General features: G+C 57.9%; 1 protein-coding gene across 1 annotated transcript; it reads left to right on the top strand.

Annotated features, from left to right (window-relative positions):
• The first annotated feature begins 304 nt into the window (after positions 1–304).
• Positions 305–23,644, top strand: PPIL2 (peptidylprolyl isomerase like 2). The gene is made up of 20 exons (XM_068562705.1): positions 305–431; positions 1,954–2,003; positions 3,941–3,986; positions 5,700–5,762; positions 6,663–6,714; positions 9,336–9,387; positions 12,346–12,437; positions 12,987–13,076; positions 13,909–13,984; positions 14,649–14,809; positions 15,812–15,887; positions 16,418–16,524; positions 16,682–16,771; positions 16,974–17,007; positions 17,539–17,656; positions 22,154–22,210; positions 22,794–22,866; positions 22,975–23,037; positions 23,126–23,265; positions 23,449–23,644. Exons 1-20 carry the CDS (start codon positions 400–402, stop codon positions 23,543–23,545), a joined length of 1,569 nt encoding a protein of 522 aa, XP_068418806.1. The 5' UTR covers positions 305–399; the 3' UTR covers positions 23,546–23,644.
• Positions 23,645–23,905: the final 261 nt, after the last annotated feature.

Genomic DNA, 23,905 nt, shown 5'->3' with positions numbered 1-23,905 from the left:
CCGGGGAGCGGTGATGGGGCCGAGGCTGGGGGTTCTTGGGGCTCCAGGCCTAAGACCTGAGAAACCAGGGCGGGTTTGGGCGGGGATGGCGTTGAGCCGGGGCCGGCTGGCCAAGGCGGTCCAGCTAGAGGCCCCCGGGAAGACGGGGTTTCGAGGCGGAGGCAGCTCAGCCCCGACGCGGCCGAGCCAACCGCGAGCTCAGCCCAGGGACTCAGGGAGCCGCCTGCGCCGGCCGGGCATGCGCTTGAGCGCCAGGGACCACAGTTCCCGGCGTGCCCAGCGCCCGCTTCCGGGGCGGGTCCGAGAGACCTGGAAGTAGTTACGGAGCTCGGCCGAGAAGGCGCGGTGTGAGTGGTGTGCCGTTGTTTTTCCTCGCTCGGTGCTCCTGCCGCCGCCGCCATGGGGAAGCGACAGCACCAGAAGGACAAGATGTAAGTTGAGCCGCCGCCGGGAGTGGGCCTGTCCGCACTCTGCGCCGCGCCGAGTCACTCTCGACGTCGCTTCCCCGGAAGCTTCCGCCGTCCCCCGGCGGGGCGGCTCCCCGAGGCGCGGGTCTCCCCGGATCCCGTCCCCTCGGCCCCTCCGCTTGCCAGCTCTGACCCCGCCGGCTTTCACCGGGCGCGGTTCTCGCTCCCTAGCCTGCTCACGGGCTACAGCACCTTACAATTAAAACAAACTCACCTGGCACCACCAACTGCCACCGAGTTTCTTTGATTTTTTTTTATGACAAGAAGAGGAAGATCTCTGTCGACCGGCTGTTTTCTGCTTTCCCTTTGAAACCATTCCAGTCGGGCTCTGCCCGCTGCACTGCTCTTGTCGTGATCCTGTAACTTACGTACGTCTCCATCCGGGGGTCAGTCAGTCCTCAGTCCTCGTTTTGTTGGGCTTCTCAGCAGCGTAGGACGCGGCTGACCGCCTCTCTCCCTCTGAAGCCCTTGTACGGTGCCTGGGACACCACACTCTTTGTTTTCAGGCTACCTCAGGGGTCTTTCTTTGTTGGTCTCCTTTGCTGGATCCTCCTCCCCCCGTTCCGGACCTCCTACGTCTCCTCCCCCAGGTTCCCTCTCCATTTACATCCTGCCCCGGGGGATCTCCAGTCTTGCTTAGGACACCTCCACTTGGAGATCCGATGGGCTTCTCGAATTCAGTGTGCCCCGCGGGGAAGCAACTCTTGATGTTCAGCACCTAAGCCTGTCCCTCCCGCATTTTCCCATCTCAGTGGTCACACCGCTCTCCGCTTGCTGGGGTCAGAAGCCCGGGAGTTTCCCTCAGCTCCCTCTGCCTCCTGTCCATCAGTACGTCCTGCTGGCTCTTCCAGGAATTGACCGCTTCTCACTCATCCACCAGTTCTCCCACAGGTGGAGTTGATGCCAGCTCCTTCTTGGACCTTTGTAGTCGCCCTCAGATTGGTTTTCTGCTGCCTATTGCTTGACCCTCTGCACATAGCAGCCAGAGTGATGCTTTGAGGACTTGTGCTGGATCAGGGTCCTTCCATCCTGCCTGAAGCAAATCCAGAGTCCTCCCACGGCCCGCGAGGCCCCTTGTGATACAACCACCACCCGCGTCTCCATCATCAGTGGCCCCGTGCCCCCATGTGCACTCTTTTTCAGTGGCTTTGCCCTTCTTTGGGAACACACTAGCTTTTCTTGCCTCAGGGCTTTTATACGTGATTAGTCGGCTTGGTCCCTCTGCCGGGAAAGCTCTCTCCCCAGGTCTTCATGTGGCCAGCTGCTTCTCATTGTTAACCCTGCTATTTGGAGCAGGACCGTTTGGGTTTGCTTATGAGCTTGCGTATCCCCGTGTTCTGTTGTGTTTTTCACTATGTGCCTGACACATAGTACGTGTTAAATAAGCATTTTCCGAATGAGTGAAATGATTTCGGTCATCAACTTCTTACTTCCAGAGACTATTCTTTTTATAAAGGGGTGGTAATAAGATTATCTCTCTTTCCAGGTACATTACCTGTGCTGAATACACTCACTTCTATGGTGGCAAGAAACCAGGTAAGGCGTGAAATCCTTCTGTTCCTTTTGGTGTGTGTGGGGGTATAATTAAGGAATGATGTCTTCACAATGCAGTAAGTGTAAAAATGAACAATTAATAAGAACGTGGAAACTGTAGTAGACAAATGGGCTGAGGACACAGTTCACAAAAGAGGAAATACACTAAACATAGGAGAAAATGTTTAATATTGGTGGTGATTTTTTTTAACATAGGTTACAATAATATTTTCTCTGTCAAGTTAATAAAGAATACAAAGAACGGGGACTTCCTTGGTGGCACAGTGGTTGAGAATCCGCCTGCCAATGCAAGGGACATGGGTTCGAGCCCCAGTCCGGGAAGATCCCACATGCCGTGGAGCAACTAAGCCTGTGCACCACAACTACTGAGCCTGCGCTCTAGAGCCCAGGAGCCACAACTGCTGAGCCCCTACGTGTCACAACTGTTGAAGCCCACATGCCTAGAGCCTGTGTTCCGCAACAAAGACAAGCCACCACTATGAGAAGCTCGCTCACTGCAACGAAGAGTAGCCCCTGCTCGCTGCAACTAGAGAAAGCCCGTGTGCAGCAACAAAGACCCAACGCAGCCAAAAATACATAAATTAAAAAAACAAAAAGAAGAAGAATGCAAGGAACAATAATACCTAAAGCTATCAAGGCTGCAGTCAAAAGAGCACTGTCACAGTCACTGGTGGGAGCAAAACTGGCCCAGCCTCTTGGAAAGCAAAGCTAAGAGGGAGACCCACAGCAGGGGTGTTAGTTAGGGTTGTGGCAGAAACCCACCTGCGGTATGTACTTTTTCCTCTAAGCTCTTTCTTGATGTACCCCATGTTTTGGTTCTGTCTAGAGAAAGGTTTTAGTACACAGCAATTTTTTTTTTTTAATTTCTTATTTATTATTTATTTAATATTTTTATTTTTGGCTGTGTTGGGTCTTCGTTTCTGTGCGAGGGCTTTCTCCAGTTGCGGCAAGCGGGGGCCACTCTTCATCGCGGCGCGCGGGCCCCTCACTTTCGCGGCCTCTCCTGTTGCAGAGCAGAGGCTCCAGACGCTCAGGCTCAGCAGTTGTGGCTCACGGGCCTAGCCGCTCTGCGGCACGCGGGATCCTCCCAGACCAGGGCTCGAACCTGTGCCCCCTGCACCAGCAGGCAGACTCTCAACCACTGTGCCACCAGGGAAGCCCCCACAGCAATTTTTGCACTGGGTAATTTACATCAGCGTTTTCTTTTGTTTCTTTTTTCTTTTTTTTTTATCTTAGCAGGTTTTACTTTATTATTTTTATCGACGTATCGTTGACTTATAACACTGAGTGACTTCCAGGTGCACAATGCAGTGGTCTGATATTTCTGTACGTTGCAAAACAAAACCCAAAATAGGTCTAGTTACCGTATGTCACCACACACAATTTATTATTATTATTTACTTATTAAAATTTATTTTATTTATTTATTTTTGATTGCATTGGGTCTTCGTTGCTGCACGTGGGCTTTTTCTAGTTGTGGTGAGCGGGGGCTGTTCTTTGTTGCAGTGCGTGGGCTTCTCATTGCAGTGGCTTCTCTTGTTGAGGAGCATGGGCTTTAGGCGCGCAGGCTTCAGTAGTTGTGGTGCACAGGCTCAGTAGTTGTTGCTTGCGGGCTGTAGAGCGCAGGCTCAGTAGTTGTGACGCACGGGCTTAGTTGCTCCGCGGCATGTGGGATCTTCCTGGACAAGGCCTCAAACCCGTGTCCCCTGCATTGGTAGGCGGATTCTTAACCACTGAGCCACCAGGGAAGCCCCACACACAATTTTTAAGATATCATTGACTACGGTCCCCATGCTGTGCGTTTCATCCCCGTGACTTACATGCACTTTTTCTTAAAACGTAGTTGACTTGTTGGTAGAGCACATCTGTGAAATTTTTTACAGAGTAAGTTTTCTGTCCTTTATTTTCATTTTGCACAGATATCGCACAAACAGATTTTCGTCGTCTACCTTTTGACCACTGCAGGTAAGAGTTTGGAGAGTTTAACCTTTCCCTCATGATTGTTCTCGGGTACTTAACTGTTTGACAGTGAATCTGATCCCTGGAGATGCAGGTGTAGCTTCTGTCTGCGTTCTCCCACTCGGATCTTCCGTGGACTGGAAGAAGGGACCCAGCAATGGAAAGAAATGATGATGGTTTTCTGTTTGTTCTGTGTCTCCATTTACGTGCATTGTCTTTTAACCTTGTTCTTACCTACAGAGGTAGGTAGGCTCTGTCATCAAGCCTGCCTTACAGTTGAGAGAACCAGTGCTTCGAAGAGTGAGCTCCCTCTCCCAGGTATCCCATCCAGGAAGTGGTCTGACTCTGAGCCCAGGGCTTTCATGCTTTCCTTTTGGTCCAGAGTCTGAGTAGTGACAGCAACCCCGATAGTCATGATACTGGGGCCCCTCCCCCTTCCCTGAGAATGCAGGTCACTGTGGGGGCGGGGAGGGACCCAGCTGCACAGCCACTTGGATGTCTCTTCCCACCCTCGTTAGACTAATGAACCGCAACACGTTAGGGCTTGGGGGAGTGGGCAGGTCTGGTGGTCCCCATGGGCCTGAGTTTCCCCAAGTTTGAGCCATGGTCAGCTCTGTCCTGGACACACGTATCTACACAGCATTCTCTCCACCCTTGCCCTCCTCTCCCTCTGACCAAAGTTCTGATTCCATAGGTCAGGGAGAGCCTTGAGAGCTGACCAAGCTCTCCTGGTGATCCCAGCACTGTGGTGAGGCAGGTCAGCCGATACCACGGGGCAGTGAGGGGGCAGGGGAGGCTGGGGGCACAGCTGCTGAATCTGCCCAGGGCTCCCAGGAGGCTCCCCATGTGGTGAGTGAGGGCTTCACCTGTTTCACTTGCTCAGGAAGTGTGAACAAGTGAGGCCCAGACGTCATCAGCTGCATTTCTCACCACCGCCACCAGTTTTGTCATCAGCCTCCTGGAAATGTAGTCTTGTAAATTGGTTCTATGGAAATCTTTGGTTCCCAGTTCTTCCAAGAGGTCTCTGCTCTGTGTCTCGCCCATTTTGTAACTACCTTGGGTTCTGGGTAACACGTGCTTTGAGAATGTGCCCTTCAGGCCCTGTTGGGAGAAGACGCATGTTCACTGTCTTGCTGTTTGGAGCTTGCCTTGTTGTTGGGTCCTGCTCTGGTCAGTCCCCAGCAGTACTACTGGGTTAGAGTAGAAGGTTGGGCCAGAGGGGGCGGTGGTGAGGTCTCCCCACAAGGGGTCCCTGAGGCAGCATCCGGGGAGGTGACCCCAATGCTGCCAGGCTGTCCAGGTCCTGGTGCCTGACCTGTGCTGACCGAACTCGTAGGTGACTGATGTACAAACAAGCCAAGTCAGCCAGGGCTCTTGATGACTAGTGATGGAGACCCCAGGCCAGAAGAAAAGGTTATTGGCTCAAGGAAGTCCACCGGATACCATCCTCCTCCACCTGTGGGCTCTGCTTTTCCTATGCGGACCCTCCACGAGGCAGGAAGTGGCCTTCGACACCCATATCCCTGCATTGGAACTTACCCAGGGCTCCCGGGCGTCAGGTCTTGTCTGAGTCACTTATCCACTCCTTGGAAACATGGCGGGAACGGAGCCTGCTGTGCAGCCAGGAGCAGGCAGGGCTCCTCCAGACCATGGTAACACCCCCAGAGTCTCCTGGGCTGGGAGGGGGCAGTGCTCAGCAGTGACCCTGTCCTTTCTCAGTCTCTCTCTACAGCCCTTTGTCTACCCGGTCTGCACCCCCGAAGGCGTCGTCTTTGACTTGCTGTGAGTTTTCACTTGACTTCTGACTAACAGATGTGGTGAGATTGTTGGCACCCACTCAGGAAGGGGCTGTGGGGCAGCTGGAGTGTTTGGGATCCAGGCAGTGCTAAGCCTGGACACGCCGAGGTCCCGGCAGCCTCGGGAGCCCTGGATGGGCCTCAGGCACGAGGCGGCAGTGCTGCTGTGACCTCTGCCTGGAGGGGCGTTGGCCTCTCCCCCGTGTGGGGGTCCCTAGTGCTCTAATTCGCACCCCGTACCTGTTAAGAGTGTTAATGAGCTGAGTAGCTTTCACTTCATGAAGGCAGAGCCATAGTTGAGGCGCATACTTTTCTAGTGCTTCCCTTTGAAGCTTTATGCTCAGTTTTATGTCCCAACGTAAACCAGCTTCTGTAATTGTCTCATAGTTCAGACTCATTTTAGAAGATTTGGAAAATACTTCAAAGAAAAAGAGAAAATTGGTCATAATTGCACTGTCCAGGGAAAACACTGTCAATATCTGTAGTGCTCTTTTTCTGGGAGTGTATTTGTGGTAACCTGTTTGAGATCATACTGTTGAAGATAGTTCAGGATCCATTTTTCACTCAGATGAGACTTTTTTCCCCTATGTCATTCAGAATTCTCTGGAAGTGTGATTTTTGATGCTGGTCCAGTATCTCATTGTATGTACGTCTTTTTCTGTTAATGTTATTTATCCACGTTTATGCGTAACTGGAGTAAAAACCCTGAACGTACTTTGAAGCCCATGTAGCCAGAAATATTCCCCCGTTTCCTCTGATGAGGCAAAAAGTGAAGTGGAGTATAGCCCCTTCCCAGCTCCCCCCAGAGGCAGGCCCCCTGCACTGTGGCCCTGTCGCCAGGCTGCACCCGCCCTCCTGCTGACGCGCACTGTCCTCTTCCCTTCAGGAACATTGTCCCTTGGCTTAAGAAGTATGGGACCAACCCCAGCAACGGAGAGGTAGGTGGCTGTGCAGGAGCTTTGGTGATGCCGGTGAACACCAGGTGTCAGGTACAGGAACGTGGTGGAGGACCCACACCGGTCCTTTCTGGAGTGTTCCCCACTTGTGTGCACGTGTGCAGGCATCTGTCTTACCTCAGTCGTGGACGCAGTTGCTCGGTGATCCCACTGCCCCTTGCTTCCACCCCCGAGGTGTCGGTGCGTCCGGCCCTGCCTGCGTCCGTGGTGGCTGCGTATGCCCTCCTGTGGTGGCACAGTTCTGGGGGGCATTTGGAGTTCTGCTGTTGCAGATGGTGGTCACACATGCGGTGTACCCCTGGGACTGCTGGACGCTGGGGGCTGTGTTTTAGGCTTGGTAGCTCCTGGCAAGTTGCCCCCTGGAGGAGTCGCACTGTTCCAGACTCCCAACAGCGGCGTGTCAGGGGAGATGCGCGTCCCAGACCCTCGGCAGCTCTAGGAGTCACCTATCTCTTTGGGTGATGTAGTTTGTGGGCACCAGCGTTCTGTGACGTGCACTCTGTGGAGAGTTAGGTTAAGCAGCTGTTGATGTGTCACATGTACAGGTGCAGGAGAGAATCTGGAGTCGAGTTCCAGCATACTTCCCTGCTGGACACCCCCCGCCCCTCCGCATGCCTTGTTGTAAAGCCCCGGGGCGCCCACTTTCCGCTCCTCCCGCTGCTCTCTGTTCACTTCTCAGCGCGCCTTCCCTCTGCCACATTATTCGGTTGCACCCATTCACTCACAGAAAGGGGTTAGCCGTGCAGCACGGGGCCTGGCGCTGTGAGCAGAGTGGGACGGGATGCTGACCAGAGGAGAATGGGGGACCTGGGGATGTCTGTGGAGCAGTGCCATGGAAGCTGTGACCTGGGGACGAGGGGAGATGGCGGCAGATAGTCTGAGTTACATCAGGGGGGTCTTGCCAGCCCTGGAGGGAGCCTGGCTTCGTTCTGGATGGGCTGGAGGCCAGATGGGTTAAGCCGTAGCGAGCTGTGATCTGGCCTGTTTGGAAGCCTGGCTCTGGCTGCTGTGTCGGGACCAGACCTCAGGGAGGTGAGGATGGAAGCAGGGAGGCAGCAGGGGCCGTGTACTTTCTGGGCAAGAGGTGCCGGGTGAGCCTGGGCTAGGGTGCAGGCTAAGGAGGTGCAGTGCAGGGGCTAGAGGTGGGCAAGCAGGGAGGGCGGGGCCTTCTGCAGACCCTGGGAGCCAGGTTGGCTCCCCCAGGGTGCCAGCCTGATGGAAGTCCGGCCTGTGTTGGGGGAGTGGCGGGCAGTGTGGTGACTGGCACTGCGGAGCTGGGAGCTGGGCTGGGTGGTGGTCAGAGCCTGTCTGCCGGGATGAGGCCTGGTCAGCTCTGTGACAGACCCTGGGGGCCCTGTGGAGAGTGGAGGCTGTCATTGTCATCGTCTTTGGGGAGGCCTAAGAGGACCCGGGTGCGCTGAGGCTAGGGGGAGGGAGGGAGGCAGACGAGGGGTGTGAGCAGGGTCCTGGCCACCAGCCTCGGACGTGTGAAGTGTCGTGGGTTCAGTCTTTGCTCAGCTGTGCGCTTGTTACCTGTGTTCTGGAGGCGGATGTGTACTCTGGGGCCCTGGGCGGTGGCCTTGTTTTCGGGATTCACTGCCTCCCCTGGGATCAGGCTGCAGCTGTGTCGAGGCTGGAGCTCGCTCCTCTGTGGGTGGGGGCTGCGCTTTGCCGTCGCCCCCAGCCCCCCGTGTTTCCTGGTGCACGTCTGGCCCCCTGTCCTTGGTCTCCTCGGTAACTGTGGACAGCCGCTCCCCGGGTGCTCCCCAGCCCCACAGCACGCCAATCGCCTGCCCCCAGCCATCACCTCTGCTGCGGGTGTCCTGTCAGGGAGTCTGTGGTGCGTCCTCAAGCGGGGCCCGTGCCCCTCCCGGCCCGTGCCCAGCGTCCCTGCGGCCGCCGCCCTGAGGACCGTCCCTGTGGTGTCAGCTGCCGTGAGCTCCTGTCACCTCCCAGGGCCCCAGGAGGAGGGTGCTGTGTGTGGGTCTCCCTGGACTGGCTGTGCCTGGGGCGGGCACCCACCATCTGTCCACAGGTGTGTGCGGGGGGGTGGTTGGCTAACGAAGGCAGGGCCGAGGTGGCTGTCGGGGAGCGGGCACGGGGCTGGGCACGGGGACTGTGCCAGGGGAGGGAGGACGTGGGGCAGAACCGGGTTCGGCCCTGGAGGAAGGATGCCTGGCATCTCCTCCGGGTGGCCCTTGGAGCTGGCCGGCGCTGCATGGCCTGTGCCTCCCCATCCAGGGTCTCCGCTGCCCCCTCACTTCCTCTGACGGAGGCCTCCCCACTGGGCGGCTTTCCTCTGGCTGCTGGACTTTGCTTTATTGTCCAGGTTCCTGGAGGAGAGGTGAGCTGCAGACGAAGTCCAGAAGTTTTGAGAAAGGATCCCGTCCCATCCCCTCTTGGCATTTGCGTGTATTGACTCCTCTTCCCCCACGTTGTAGTGCCCGGTGTTTCTTGGGTCGTCACACAGCAGAACAGCAGGGCAAACGCCTGGGTCCCCACTGCCCAGCTAAGGAGATATTGATTTGGCCAGAAAGTTTGTTCGGGTGCCTTTGCCCTTCTTCATGTGAGTTACTTGTTATTATTAATTACGCTTCTTTCAGAAACTGGACGGGAGGTGTCTGATCAAGCTGAACTTTGCAAAGAACAGTGAAGGTGAGTAATCCTTTACAGCCAGTTCTAGGATTGGCCCGCAGGACCCGAGGCCCCCGCCTCTCACCAAGTTTTTGTTCCTTTCTGATCAGGCTGGAGGCTTGCTTTTGATTTCTCAAAGGCTAATAATTTTTTCTTAAAGGTCCAGATGGTTTAAAGCTGGGGTGGAGGTGAAACCTCAGGCTTGGGGCACTTCTTCCCACAAGGGCACTTGGGCCATGTGGGCCGCCGGTGGCCTTTGTGGGTCCAGCTGGGCCCCACGGGAGACAGGCCCTACCTGGCCGTGGCTCTGGTCCAGTCATCGTTGGAGACAAGCTGCTCAGGCTGCGGCCCAGGGCGGGCGGCTGGGCAGTGGGTGTGGGGGGTCTGACGGATTTGCCAGGTGGCTCTTGGGCTGCTTTCCGCTCAGCACTGGTCATAAAGCTGCAGTCCAGTCCTGGGGTCCTGCTCTGCACCCCTCCACACCCTCCACTGTTCTCGCTGGCCAGACGCCTGCGCCGAGGCGACCTCCGTGGACACCGACCTTGTTCTCCATTCTCTGTGGGCCTGGCGCCGTGCCCTGGGCGCGTGCGGGTGCCGTGGTTGAGGTCGGTGTCGGGGCTCGCTGGGCGGGTGTGTTCCGGGAGATGCTGGAGCAGCTGAGGCTGGCCTGGCTCCCAGCAGGTGCCAGATGGCAGTGAACGAGCAAGCAGGCCTTGGTGGCCAGGAGCACAGCACCCCATGGATGGTCCCTGGGTGCCGTGTGGCTCCCTGCTCTGAGAGCGGGTGATTCGGGGAGGCCCTCGGTGTGTCTCCTTCACAAGTGTTTACTGAGCGCCTGCTGTATGCGGAGAGCAAGACAGGCCAGGTCTCTCCCGGAACAAAAGGGAGGGAGGAAATTGGAAATGAGATCACTGTAGTGCGTCAGGTGCTGCGTGTACCAGGTCAGAGGTAAAGCAGGGTGAGAGAGGGTCACAGGACGACTCGCTGACAGGGTTTGAGTGTAAATCTGGGGGGAGGGGGAGGAAGGGCGGGGGAGGGGAGCCCTGTGGGGATGTGGAGAGAGCATTCCGGGCAGCGGGCTCAGCCTGTGCAAAGGCCCCGAGGCACAGCCAGGAGTCCAGTGTTGCTGCATCAGGGTGAGCGGAGCGGGAAGCAGGGTCTGTGGTCCAGAGTCAGGTGGGATGGGGTGCAGAGCAGTCATGCGGGGCCGGGGTGGCCATGGGAGAACTCAAGAGATTCCAGCAAGAAAGATCTGACCTAACTTTGCCTTTTTTAAAGTTTTTACTAACTTTGATCTAGAGATGCCTTTTTTTGGCTTTGTTTTGTCTTTTAGTTGAAAATTTTTTTTTTAAATTAATTTATTTTTGGCTGCGTTGGGTCTTCGTTGCTGCGCGTGGGCTTTCTCTAGTTGCGGCGAGCAGGGGCTGCTCTTCGTTGCAGTGTTCGGGCTTCTCGTTGCAGAGCACGGGCTCTAGGCGCGCGGGCTTCAGTAGCTGTGGCATGCGGGCTTAGTAGTTGTGGCTCGCGGGCTCTAGAGCGCAGGCTCAACAGCTGTGGCACACGGGCTTAGTTGCTCCACGGCACGTGGGATCTTCCTGGACCAGGGATCGAACCTGTGTCCCCTGCATTGGCAGGCAGATTCTTAACCACTGCGCCACCAGGGAAGTCCTTTTTTTTTTTAAAGAAAGCATTATTTATTTTCTTTCTATTTTTTTTGCTAATTAATTTATTCTTGGCTGCATTGGGTCTTCGTTGCCGCATGTGGGCTTTCTCTAGTTGCAGCAAGCAGGGGCTACTCTTCATTGCGGTGGGCGTGCTTCTCATTGCGGTGGCTTCTCTTGTTGCGGAGCATGGGCTCTGGGTGTGCAGGCTTCAGTAGTTGTGGCACATGGGCTCAGTAGTTGTGGCTCACGGGCTCTAGAGCACAGGCTCACTAGTTGTGGCACACGGGCTTAGTTGCTTCACGGCATGTGGGATCTTCCTGGACCAGAGCTTGAACCCGTGTCCCCTGCATTGGCAGGCGGATTCTTAACCACTGCTCCACCAGGGAAGTCCCTAGTTGAAATTTTCAGGGATGTGAAAGTAGAGAGAATTAGGGACTTCCCTGGCAGTCCAGTGGTTGGGACTCTGCGCTTCCACTGTGGGGGGGCCCGGGTTTGATCTGTGGTCTGGGAACTAGGATCCCGTGGTGCAGCCAAAAAAAAAAAAGAAAGAAAGTAGAGTTAGTGTGTGACTCCCTGCCCCGTATCCATCCCCAGCTTCAGCTCCCATCCATTGTCAACGTGTCTGATTTTACCTGTGCTTGCATTCTGCACCTACTCAGGTGATTTTAAGCAGATCCCTGACATCATACTATCTCCTGCTTAAGTACTTTAGTGTGCATCTCTAAAAGCTAAAGATTTAAGAAATAATAACCACAATACCATTGTCACATCTAAAAAGTTAGTAGGAATGCCGTAGTATCATTGGCTATCCAGCCAGTGGTCAAGTTTCCAGAATGCTCTCATAATTATTTTTTGTAGTTTTGAAATCGGGATTTTTAGAATCTATACAACTCAAGGTCTCTCTAAGTGTTCCCCTTTCTGCAGTGTTCTTGCTGGGACTTGAACAGGCTCCCTGGCTGCGGGCGGGTGTTGGTGGGGCAGGGCACGGAGGGCAGCCAGGGCTGGTTGCAGTAACCCAGGCGAGGGACGCAGGATGTACGGGGACGGGTCAGGGTCTGAAGGACGGGCTACTGGTGGGTGGGCAGGGGTGACGGACGCCCGACGTGGAGAGGGAGGCCAGGTGGGCTGGGGGCTGACAAGGCCGACTTTGCTGAGGAAGGCCCTGCAGGGGTTGGGTCTTGCAGGATGAATGGGAATTCATGCTCTTGGAGGAGGAGCTTGAGCTATGGGCTGTCCCTCGGGTCCGCCCTGGGCGTGCTGACGCAGGGTTCCGCCTCTCCCGCTCTCTGACCTTGGGTGTGTGCCTCCTCTCCAGGGAAGTACCACTGCCCTGTGCTGTTCACCGTTTTCACCAACAACAGCCACATCGTGGCCATCAGGACCACGGGCAACGTCTATGCCCACGAGGTGGGTCCTTGGGAAGCCCCAGGCCGGCTCATGGGCTGAGAGCCACCGGCGCAGCCAGGAGATGGCGGGGCTTGCTCTTGCCCTCCAGACTGGACCGGGGCAGTTCTTCCCACTGAGCAGGTCCTTGTTCCCTGGTGCCCCCCACAGGCATCGGCAAAGACCCTGGAGGGACCTCAGCTCCTAGTGCCGCCCCAGGGGAGCACATGTTGGGGGGGTGATCCCGATTTCCACACCCGTCCTGCTCTGGGCCTGCTTTGGGCTGGGTGCGGATGGCAGGGCTATGGCCCCGCGATGCGGGAAACCCTCCCTAAGCCTTTTTCACGCCCATCCCTGGAGGTTGGCCTCGCGGGGCTCTGGGGTCACAGATTTGGGTGGCTCATTGGGAGACAGATGTGTGACAACAGCAACCTGTCTGGGGTGCAGGAAGCCCCGCCCCTTGGTGGCACACACCTGTCCCCCCACCTTGGTCCTTTCCCTACCTCTGGGTGGGCTCTGGGCTGCCAGGTCAGAGGGCAGGCAACGTGACAGCGGACTTTCTCCTGGCTTTAGGCGGTGGAGCAGCTAAACATTAAGGCCAAGAACTTCCGAGACCTGCTGACCGACGAACCCTTCTCCCGGCAGGACATCATCACCCTGCAGGTGGGTGTCCCCTTCCCTGCCTGCCTGGGGACCACCCGCCCAGGACCTTGGCTCCTCCTGCCTCAGTGGTCTCGCGGCCCCCTGCCTGCGTAGCTCCCAGCTGTCCCGGCTGTTGGCAGAGCCCCTCCCGCCCTCCCTGCCCTCAGTCACCCTGGGCCTCCACACAGGCAGTCTCCTCAGTCCGGGGCTCACCACTCCCCTCCGAGGCCGCCCCTGCCGTGTCAGGGCCCTCGTCTCTGCCCCCAGAGCCACCTCCACGTCCAGGCAGCCCCGTTGCAGGCCTGAGGGCTGGGGCTGGTGTGCTCGGGACCCAGGGGCGAGTGTAGGGTGTGCCTGTAGGTGTCAGAGCCCCGAGTGAGTTCATGAGAACCCGGCCCTAGAAAATCAGGGTGTCTGGATCCTCCTGTGGCTCATCCCGTTCTAATCAGAGGCCAGTGCATGGCTCTCCCCAGTGGTGGGCTCGCTGTCCCCAGGGCAGACCGTGGGGTCAGTCTGGCAGCCGGGCTGAAGGGGGGAGGCCTGCAGGAGGCCTGGAGGTGGGCACCCCACGTCCCGTGCTAACAGCTAAGGGTGCTCGGCTGTGTGTGGGGAGAAGGGGACGCAGCTGGCTGAGCAGCCATCTGTGCCACTGTCCCCGCCCCACCCCTGCTCGTCACCCTGCGCAGGGCAGAGTCCCTGTTGACCTGCGGTGCCCATGCAGCCCCCAGCCTCTCCCCTCCAGCCTGGTCCCTCTGCTGGTCCACCCGTCCTTTGCTGCCCAGCAGCCGCACGGCCCAGGACGGGTCTGGCTGTGGTGCCAGGCTCACTGCCACACGTGTTCTTTTTGCCATAGGACCCCACCAGTTTGGACAAATTCAATGTCTCCAACTTCTTTCATGTTAAGAATAACATGAAAATAATAGACCCAGGTATGTATGGCCAGGGCTGGCCCGGGTGCCAGGGACTTGGGTAGAAGAGCCTGGGCGAAACCCCCCACCTCCCTGGGGCTTGAGCGTCTGGGAGTCTCACCCAGGTTTTCACAGGTCTTGCATTTCCTGAGCCGATGCTCCATTGTTCTGTGCTGGGGTTGGCAGACCACCCTGGCCCATGCCTGCCATCGGGGGCCAGACATGTCGGTGCCAGCCGGGCCATCTCCCCGCCACCTCCGCCCCATCAGGACTTGGCTCTAGGTCTCTCAGAGCTGCTTCCTCTCCCACGTGCTCGGGGGCCTGGGTGGGCCTTCTCCTCAGAGATTGTCTGTGTCCCACCACAGGGATGGGCCATTCGTGCCGGCCGCTGGGTGGGCATGGAGGTCCCATGAAGGGTGGTGAGTGCTCGTGGCCACTGGGTCCTGTGATGCGAGGCTGTGACCCCTGGGGCTGGGGCCAGTCTGGGGACAGGGCAGTGGCCTCGCTCTTTCTTCCCCCACTGGCTCCTCCCTGGGTTGTTGTGACCAGGAGGCTGTGACTGTGACAGAGGCTCTGGTCACTTCAGATTCGTGTCCCGGCCGGGGCTCTGGCCTCCTGTCCCCGTCACGACATCTGGGGATGCTGCTGGGTCTCGGCTGCTCAGGGCGACTGTGCTGTTTTGTAGATGAAGAAAAGGCCAAGCAGGACCCATCTTATTATTTGAAAAACACGAACACGGAGACCCGAGAGACGCTGCAGGAGCTCTACAAGGAGTTCAAAGGGGACGAGGTGCTGGCGGCCACCATGAAGGTCCCCGAGAAGACAAAGGTGGACAGGCTGAACGCTGTGAGTAGGCAGCGGGTCTCGCCGCTGCCCTCTCTGCCGCTCGGGGCACTTCTGGGGATGGGGCTGCACTGAGGCTGGCCCAGCAAGGCTGGGGCCACGGACAGGTGTGGCCGGCCCGGAGCAGATGTGCTGGGTGGACAGCTGCCCGGTAGCTTCAGTGGTTCCTCGCCCCACAGCTGCCTGGGGTATGGGCAGAGACACTGCCCTGCGAAGCTGGTTACTCGGTGCCCAGAGCAACCTCAGGGGTGCCAAGCTGCTGGCGGGAGGGAGCCAGTGGTACTGGGGGTACCTGGCACCCGCCCTCACCTTCTCGTCCCACACAGCCCATGGTTGGTCCTGGGACCCCCAGTCGGCAGTGAGGGCACCAGGGTTTGCACCCTGGCTTGTCAAGCCCCAAAGCTGCCCCTCCCCTATTCAGGCAGGACCTGGTGAGCTGGGGCTGGGGGACCCTGGGGGGGGAACTCTGAGGTGCCCCCCTAAAGAACTGTCCAGAAAACTAAGCGTGCTAAAAGAAGGTTTGTTGTTTATAATTTAATCCCACCTCTAACACGATGGTTCTTAGCATTTTGGTGTATTTCTTTCTCATGGGAAGAAACTTTTTTGTCCTTCTGTTTAGAAGGAAAAAACCGTTTATTGAGGCTTATTTTTTCCTGTAGGGACTTGACACATTTAAAGAGAAGCTCAAGTTCTTGGTGCTCTGAACCCCAGAGATGCCCAGGCTCTGCCTGGTGTGTTTTTCTGGGTTTCACTTAATGTGAGAGCTTTGGCAGCCGGACCTTCAGCCCAGTTGAGGCCCGTGGGCTGCTGGCTCACTGTGCTCCCGCTCCCTGGGCCCTTGGGGAGAGGCCAGTGCGGGCTGGGCTGTCCTGTCCGCCTTGGTAGGCCCCTGCGGGCGCCTGTGGGTGGTGGTCAGGGACACCTAGCTGGAGGAAAGGCACCGAGCAGGGCCTGAGCAGCGGGGTGGCCTCCCGGGGCTGAGGAGCCACCGTGGTTTCTCGGCAGGCCCACTATTCCACCGGGAAGGTCAGCGCCTCCTTCACCTCCACTGCCATGGTTCCCGAGACCACGCATGAAGCAGGTAGTGGCCTTTGTCTACACCGCCAGCGTTAACAGCGGCCAAGGGTGGGGCGCCCTTGTCCGTGCCCTTCTCAGCGCTGCTCTGTCGTGCCTGGGCTTTGTGGGCTCGTGGGCAACTCAGGAGTGGCCAGGCATGGCCCCTTTTGAAAGTGGGCTTGTGCTTGGGATAGGGGCGGCTGTCCAGGGGGCTCCCTGGTGGTGGGAGGCCCTCCCCATGCTGGGGCCACCCCACCTCAGGCTCCAGCCCAAGTCCCACCTTGGTGTTGCCCCCAAGCCCCCTTCCTCTCCTGTTCTTGGCTGGTAGGGCCCCCCTCCCCCTCCCCTCCCCTCCCCTCCCCTCCCCTCCCCCTCCCCTCCCCTCCCCTCCCCTCCCCTCCCCTCCCCTCCCCTCCCCTCCCCTCCCCTCCCCCCTCCCCCCAGCCCTCCCCTCCCCACATTGAGGAGCCGTCAGGCCCTGCTGCTCCGCCCTCCCCGATGCCCCTGGGGGCTCCGGGCCACGGGCAGGCAGGCAGCTCAGGCCTTTGCTTGCAGCCGCCATTGACGAGGACGTGCTGCGCTACCGGTTCGTGAAGAAGAAGGGCTACGTGCGGCTGCACACCAACTTGGGCGACCTCAACCTGGAGCTGCACTGCGACCTGGTGGGTGAGGTGGCCGCCTGCGAGTGCCTGGTTGCTGGGCCTTGCAGGTCCTTCCTCACTGTCGGGGCCGCCTTCCACTGCCCAAGGGCCCTGGGGGTCCTTGGGACCCTTCCCTAGTTGCCACATGCCTCAGGGGAGCACTTTGCCTTTTTTGTAGACGCCAAAAACCTGTGAGAACTTCATCAAGCTTTGCAAGAAGCAGTACTACGATGGCACCCTCTTCCACAGGTCCATCCGCAACTTCGTGGTGAGTGCCGTGCACCGGCCCCGCAGTGCCCACGTGCGGAGTCCTGCAGTGACCCACGTGTACCCGGGGGCCAGCTGGCCACACCAGGCCTCTCGGGGGTGAACCGGGAGGGCCCCATTCTCACCAGGAGCAGCTGGGGGAGAGGGGGCAGGGGGGCTGAGGCTCATGGGTGCGGCTCCTCACTGGCTGGTTCTTCCCGCAGATACAGGGGGGTGACCCCACGGGCACAGGCACAGGTAGGTGCTCGTGCTGGGCCCCTGGGAGCTCTGGCTGCACAGCAGGCTCTGAGGGCAGGGGCGTGGGGACTCTGCTAGCCCCACGTGCTGTCTTTTTCCTCGTTTCAAGGTGGTTGTGAGGCCTCAGCCACAGATGAAGGGTGGGGGCACGTTACCTCCCGCTGGGCCTCCAGGGGCACCCCCTCTGTCCACAGACCAAGGGGGCCCACAGTGGGCGGAGGTTGGGCCCCACCCTGGACGCTGCCCCTCCAGAGCCCCCCTTAGCCTGCCAGCTGCCTGGGCCAGCTCATCCCTCACCCTGTGTGGTGTGAGCAGGAACCACCCGTCTCCTTGGCACTTTACTCCCTGTTCTGGGGGCCGGGCCCTAACCAGGGGCTCTAAGGGCCCTGGGGCTGCGGGGATGTCCTGCGGGGAGTTGGTAATGAGGACCCCAGGGATTGCGCACAGGTTTTTGAGCTGGGCCGCGTCCCAAGAGCTGCGCTCAGCTGGGACCTGGTCATTCTTGCTGCCACATGCCCTCTCCTCCTCCAGGGGGGGAGTCGTACTGGGGAAAGCCCTTCCGAGACGAGTTCCGGCCCAACCTCTCGCACACGGGCCGCGGCGTCCTCAGCATGGCCAACTCGGGGCCCAACACCAACAAGTCTCAGTTGTGAGTCAATGCGCGGCCATGGGAGGGGCCCGGGGAGGGGGTGGCTCCTGCAGATTCTCCGTCAGCCTCGCCCTACGTGTTGTGCCACCCCCCCCGAATCCAGAAAGTGTGGGGACACGCGCAGACCTGCCTGAGCGCTGGGCGTGTGCACTTGCACGTAAAACGAGTCATCCGGCAACCCCGTGCCTCGTGGTGGTGCCTGCAACAGGCCAGGGTGGCACCAGATATGGGTGTGGATGTGGATGCCCGGCCGGGGGGCAGAGACCCAATGAGGGGTCGGGAATTCTGCTGTGAGTGTTTCGGTGGCGTTAGATGCCCAGGACACCCACCTTGGTCCTAGTAGGTCTAAGTTTTGGTGCTGAGAGGCTGAGAACAGGCTAGACGTACAGGCTTGGGCGGCCTGTGTCTAAGTGTCTTGGGGGCCACCAGGAGCAGTGGAAGGTGGGGGGTGGCGCAGGGGAGCTGCGGGGCCGCAGAGGAGAGTGTTTTCCCAGGAGCCACACGCTGCCTGCGGAGGTTGGTTTGGGCCACATGGCCACTGATGGCGCGTCGAGGACGGTTTGGGTGGCGGCTCCCCTGCACGTTTGCTGGCTTCACCTGCAGAGCCGCCTGGCTTGGTGGAATGGGGCCCCAGGTGGAGTGTTTCTCTCCCGCTCAGCCTTCTCTAGGAGCTTTATGAGTTCATCTACGTTTCTTGATTTATGATTGTTAAAAATCCTTAAATTTTTACCTGTGTTCCAGATATTTTCCCCAGACTTTAAAAATTTCGTGGGAAGGTGGCACATGTTTTTACATATCTCCTGTGGCATTTCCACTTGTGCTTAAGGAGTCCCCAGTGCCATCGTGCGTGTGTCTCGGGGAAGTTGTGGAAGGCTTTGGTTTTGAGATCTCGCTTGTCCGTGGCGATTGTGTGTGGCATGGGCACAGGGTTTGTTTCCTCCCAGTTGTGCTGGTGTCACTCAGAGCAGTCCCCTCCCCAGGTGGATGGCAGCCTTGCTGGCGACTGAACAGTCAGGATGCCCGTCACAGGCTGTCAGGTGGCTAGTTGGCCCCCCGGCCATCGCGGGCACCGGTGGAGTGGGGAGGGGCCCCCGAAGGGCGGAACACGCCCTCCTACCTGATGGGTGGTCCCCTGTCTTAGGTGACTCCTTCCCAGTGATTTCCCTGCTCATCCTCCAGCGGAGCCCCTGAGAGAGCTTCCCACAGAGAAGGCACTTCCCGCCAGCCATGAGGGCCTCGGGTCGTCCTCCTCGTGCCCCGGCACTCGGCACCTTCCTGTGGGAATTGGCTCTCACTCTGTTTGTTGTTACTTCCGCCAACGTTACACTTAACCTGCTCACACCAGCTCCGCACTGGGCTCTGCAGTGAGTTCCAGAAGGAGGTCCACCCTCACTGTCTGTTTGCACGTTGCTTTGGCTTTGATTGCTTATTCTCTAATCTGGACTTTATTCTAATTGGAGCGACATGACGTGTGTTTTATTTATTTATTTATTTATTAAAAAAAATTTTTTTGCGACGTGTGTTTTAGAACAACGGACGTGCGTGGGGTAGTTTCCATCTAAGGATGTGCCTTGACTTCTCCTGTGGATGTCTTCTATCTTCTAATGCGATTTTACAGTTTCTTCACTTGGGTCCTTTGCCCTCCTGGATAAAGCTATTCCTTAAGGATTTTGTAGTTTGTGATATTTTTGTAAACAGAATTTTTTTCCCCTAATTCTGGGTGGTTATTGTTCATGTAGAGAAAAACTATTACTTAGGCACTTTATCAAATTCTCTTATATTTCCAGTAGTTGTTTACTGAAACTGTCTTAGGCTTCGTAGACATTTCACGTTATCAGCTTGAGGGGATGTCCTCTCCTTCCTGGTGCAGACGTGGTCCCCTCACCGTCGGGCTGTGCGGGGGAGGACATGGGCTCTGTTGTGTCACCCGATCAGGTTTGCTGTTGGGCCTACTTTTTCAGGCGAGGTTGCTGAGTTTGCAGACGCTTTCCTGTAGCGTCTGTCGCTGTAGCGTATGCTGTTTTTCTCCCGGAGGCTGTGGGCCAGCCTTTCTGCTGTGTCCGTGTGTCTGTCCTGGCCAAGATTGTAGACTGCTGCTCCCTCCACATGGGGGCCGACCTGGGTCATCTGCACTGGTTTGATGGGGTCTGAGTACCGTGGGCGCTGCCCACGGGGCGAGGTGGCCGGTGCCTTCTGGGGGGACAGCTGAGCAGCTTTGGAGGCGAGGCAGCTGTTGTGACCTCGCTGGGCAGGGACGGCCGCAGAGCGTCCTGCTGACCCTTAGGTGGGCTTTGCTGCTCCGGCCAAGCACTGATTCACATTTTGCTGGAATGGGACTCACCCATCTCTGGATTCTCAGCCTGTGTCCATGCATCCCCCTCTCTCCCCATCCCTGACCACATCTGTGTCCGTTCTTCCTCGGGGCTTACAAGGGTTGTCTACTCTCACTTTCTCTGTAGTTATTTTCAGTTTCTACCTCGAATTGCTTCTTCCTGGTTTCTGTTCTCTCCTTTCTTATTTTCGTGTCTCTCCCCCTGCAGCCTCGGCCTGTGCATCCCCCGCCCACTGCTTGCTGGTGGCTGGTGGTTCCGTCTGTCTTGTCCTGGCAGGGCTGTGTGGCGTTTCTTAGCCCCACGGGGCTGGGTGGGTGCTCTGCGTGCTGTTGGCAGGGCTGGTGGTGTCACCTTGTTTTATTTCCGACTCTGCTTAAATAGCCAGTAAAACCGCTGCTGGATTGGTGGCGGTTTTCTCTTTTTATTTCTAATATTATCGGGTGTTTTCTTTGTCTTTTCAAAGAGCTAACTTTAGACTTTATTTCCTTTCTGTTATGTTTTGGTCTCCCTTTTGTTGTTTTTCTGTTTTCCTCCTGTTACTTTAGGTTTATTCCATTCTCTCTTGAGTTTCTTTAACTGTGTTAGAAGTGAGAATAGGAGCCCTGCCTGGCGGCCGGAGGTCGGGGATGCACAATTCCACGATTTTTTTTTTTTTTTTTTTTTAAGAAATTCACGTTCTTTTATTTATTTATTTATGACTGTGTTGAGTCTTCGTTTCTGTGCGAGGGCTTTCTCTAGTTGCGGCAAGTGGGGACCACTCTTCATCGCGGTGCGCGGGCCTCTCACCATCGCGGCCTCTCTTGTTGCGGAGCACAGGCTCCAGACGCGCAGGCTCAGTAATTGTGGCTCACGGGCCCAGCCGCCCCGCGGCATGTGGGATCTTCCCAGACCAGGGCTCGAACCCGTGTCCCCTGCATTGGCAGGCAGACTCTCAACCACTGCGCCACCAGGGAAGCCCAATTCCGCGATTTTTGACGTTTGGCAGTCCGATGGGCTTGGAAGGCATGCGCTCCCTGGGCGGCTGCTGACGCGTGTTGATGGAGCTCTCGGTCCCGCACGGGCTGTGGGGATGTGGGGGCATCGCTGCACTTCTCCGGGGACTGCTCCATGTTGCGACCGTCGCCACACTTCCTGCCTCTGTCCCTGCTTTTAGCCTTGTAGATTCTTGAAGTCTTAAAGCAGTATCTTACACAGCACACACCTAGATCTTGGTTTATTTTAATTCAGCCTGACAGTCCTAAGTGTGTATTTAACTTTCCAGTCACTTTGCTGCTTCTGGTGATCTTAATTTTCTACTTAGCCTTTTCTTCTATTTCTTTTTGTTTCCTTCTTTTCTCTCTCTCCTGGTTTGGAACTTAAACGTTTTCCTTGTGGCCTCACGTCACGAAGTCCATCCGTCTAATGTCTGAAGTTACTGATTAGCGCCCTTCCCCCCCTCCCTCTCCGTCAACCCGCCGGCTCTCACATCCGTGTGCTTGGGGAGTTTAACTTACCCTTAAAAAAATTTATTTATTTATTTATTTATTTTTGGCTGTGTTGGGTCTTCGTTGCTGCATGCGGGCTTTCTCTCTAGTTGCGGCGAGCGGGGGCTACTCTTTGTTGCGGTGCGCGGGCTTCTCATTGCGGTGGCTTCTCTTGTTGCGGAGCACGGGCTCTAGGCGCGCAGGCTTCAGTAGCTGTGGCACGTGGGCTTCAGTAGCTGTGGCTTCTGGGCTCTAGAGCACAGGCTCAGTAGTTGTGGAGCACGGGCTTAGTCGCTCCGTGGCATGTGGGATCCTCCTGGACCAGGGCTTGAACCTGTGTCCCCTGCATTGGCAGATGGATTCTCAACCACTGCATCACCAGGGAAGCCCCCTGATTTGCCCATTTTTATACCAAATTAGACATGAAGATTTTTGAGGTTGGCCCTTGTGTCCCTTTCTCTCATGTGTCTGTGTCCGGACCCCTTCCTGCTCGTCGCCTCCTTTCTTCCAGGCTACAGTCTGTGGTCCTGTAGTCAGTCTCTTGATGGGACGGGCTCTGGGCACAGCGTCGGCCCAGGAGGAGGTTGGTGGCGGTCAGGCCTGGAGGCAGAGCCCCTGCCCCTTCCTGGGCGGCCTGGTAGGGGGCCGAGGCAGGCGGGTGGGGGGGCGCAGGCTCTCCCTGACCATCCCTCTTTCCCCAGCTTCATCACCTTCCGCTCCTGCGCTTACCTGGACAAGAAGCACACCATCTTCGGGCGGTAAGGAGCTGCACGTGAGGTCTACCTTTCCCTGGGTTGGGCCTGCTCCCACTTGCCCCGTCTGTGTGTCTGCACAAGTGGGGGCTTGGGGCTTCTCTTGGGGGGGAGGATGGGGGTGGGCAGGGAGTTTGGCCCTCTGGACCTGAGACCCGCCCCAGTGGCCTACCCAGCGCCCTGCCTGACCCCCTCAGGCTCTCCCTTGAATGGTCCCGAATCTCAAAGCTGGGCCACATCCTGTCTCTCTCCCCATCTCCTGTCTGGGGCTCGGCACCCATCCTGTGAAGGCCCAGATGGTATTTCCAGCTCTGTGGCTTCATGGTCTCTGTCACACCCCCGCTCTGGTCATAGCACAAAATCAGCTACAGACATTATGAGCGTGGACGGGTCCCGATCAATCTTTGTTGACAGAGCTGGCAGCCAGCTGGACTTGGCCACCAGCCGGGCCCGGGGACCCCGCCCCTCATCTCTGGGTCCTACTGGCTCGTTCTGGAGCCACTCTGTGCCCCTGGCCTGCGCAGGGACATGGCCTTTGTGGGTGCCCTGCCCTGGGCACATTCTCAGGTGCCCCATCGCTCTGCTGCAGGGTTGTTGGAGGCTTTGACACACTGACGGCCATGGAGAATGTGGAGAGTGACCCCAAAACTGACCGCCCTAAGGTATGTGCCTGGGAGCATGGGGGCTGCCTCTCCGGCTTGGCACTGGGCGGGCCCTAGGCGGGCTGGGGGCCTGCGCCGGCTCTGCTCACCCCCTCCCGTCCCCACCAGGAGGAGATTCGCATGGACTCCACCACAGTGTTTGTGGACCCCTACGAGGAAGCCGATGCCAAGGTGAGGGGGGCACTCGGGGCCCGTTCTGTCCCCAGGAGCCCCACCTGGCCCAAGGGCTCCAGGCCAGACACTCCCCTGCCTGCCGCAGATCGCTGAGGAGCGGAAGAAGACGCGGCTGGAGGCAGCGGCCCTGGAGAGCACAGCCAAGACCAGCCAGCCCCAGCAGGGGAGCCAGGGCCCCCAGACGTACCGCCAGGGGGTGGGCAAGTACATCAGCCCGGTGGTCACGTGAGTCTCCACGGTGCCCTCCCTGCACTTACCGCCGGGGGGTGGGCAGCCGGGGGCATGGGATTGTGCCATGAGCTGGCTGCTGGGGGTGCCTTGGTGCAGGGTGAAGGAGGGGGGGTCGGGGCTCCCAGTTCGGGGCCTGGTACCCACATGGCAGCTCTCGTCTGCTGCTTCTCTCCCCAGGAAACGGGTAGCAGAGGAAGAACCCTCCACCAGTGCAGCTGTCCCCGTGGCCAAGAAAAAGCCCAGCCGAGGTTTTGGGGACTTCAGCTCGTGGTAGCAGCAGGCTGGCCGCTCTGGATTCTGGTAGGGACTTGGACTTTGTCCCTGAGTTGTCTGCCCTTCGAGCTGCGACTCAATAAAGCTCTGGTTTATTGGCCTGGGTCCTCTTTCCTGGCCTTGGGAGTCCACGGGCCACCTCGTCTCTCCCTGGGTAGGATGGCCTGGCCCTGTCTGTCTCCACCTCTGCCCCTCTGCCTCAGTCAGGAGGGCGAAGCCAGCTGGCTCCCGCTGTTCCTGGCAAAGGGCGAGCAGAGGCCCTGGGAGCTGGTGTCCCCCCCTGCCAACTCCTCTCCAGCCTCAGGGCCTGGCCTTGTGCTCACACACGACCTGGGGACCTGCTCGGGGGTGTCTCTACTGA

This window comes from Eschrichtius robustus, chromosome 14 (assembly GCF_028021215.1).
Source record: "Eschrichtius robustus isolate mEscRob2 chromosome 14, mEscRob2.pri, whole genome shotgun sequence".
In the NCBI taxonomy this organism is placed as follows: Eukaryota; Metazoa; Chordata; class Mammalia; order Artiodactyla; family Eschrichtiidae; genus Eschrichtius; species Eschrichtius robustus.
The sequence above is the reverse complement of the archived record's forward strand: the minus strand, read 5'-3'. Positions and strand labels throughout refer to the sequence as shown.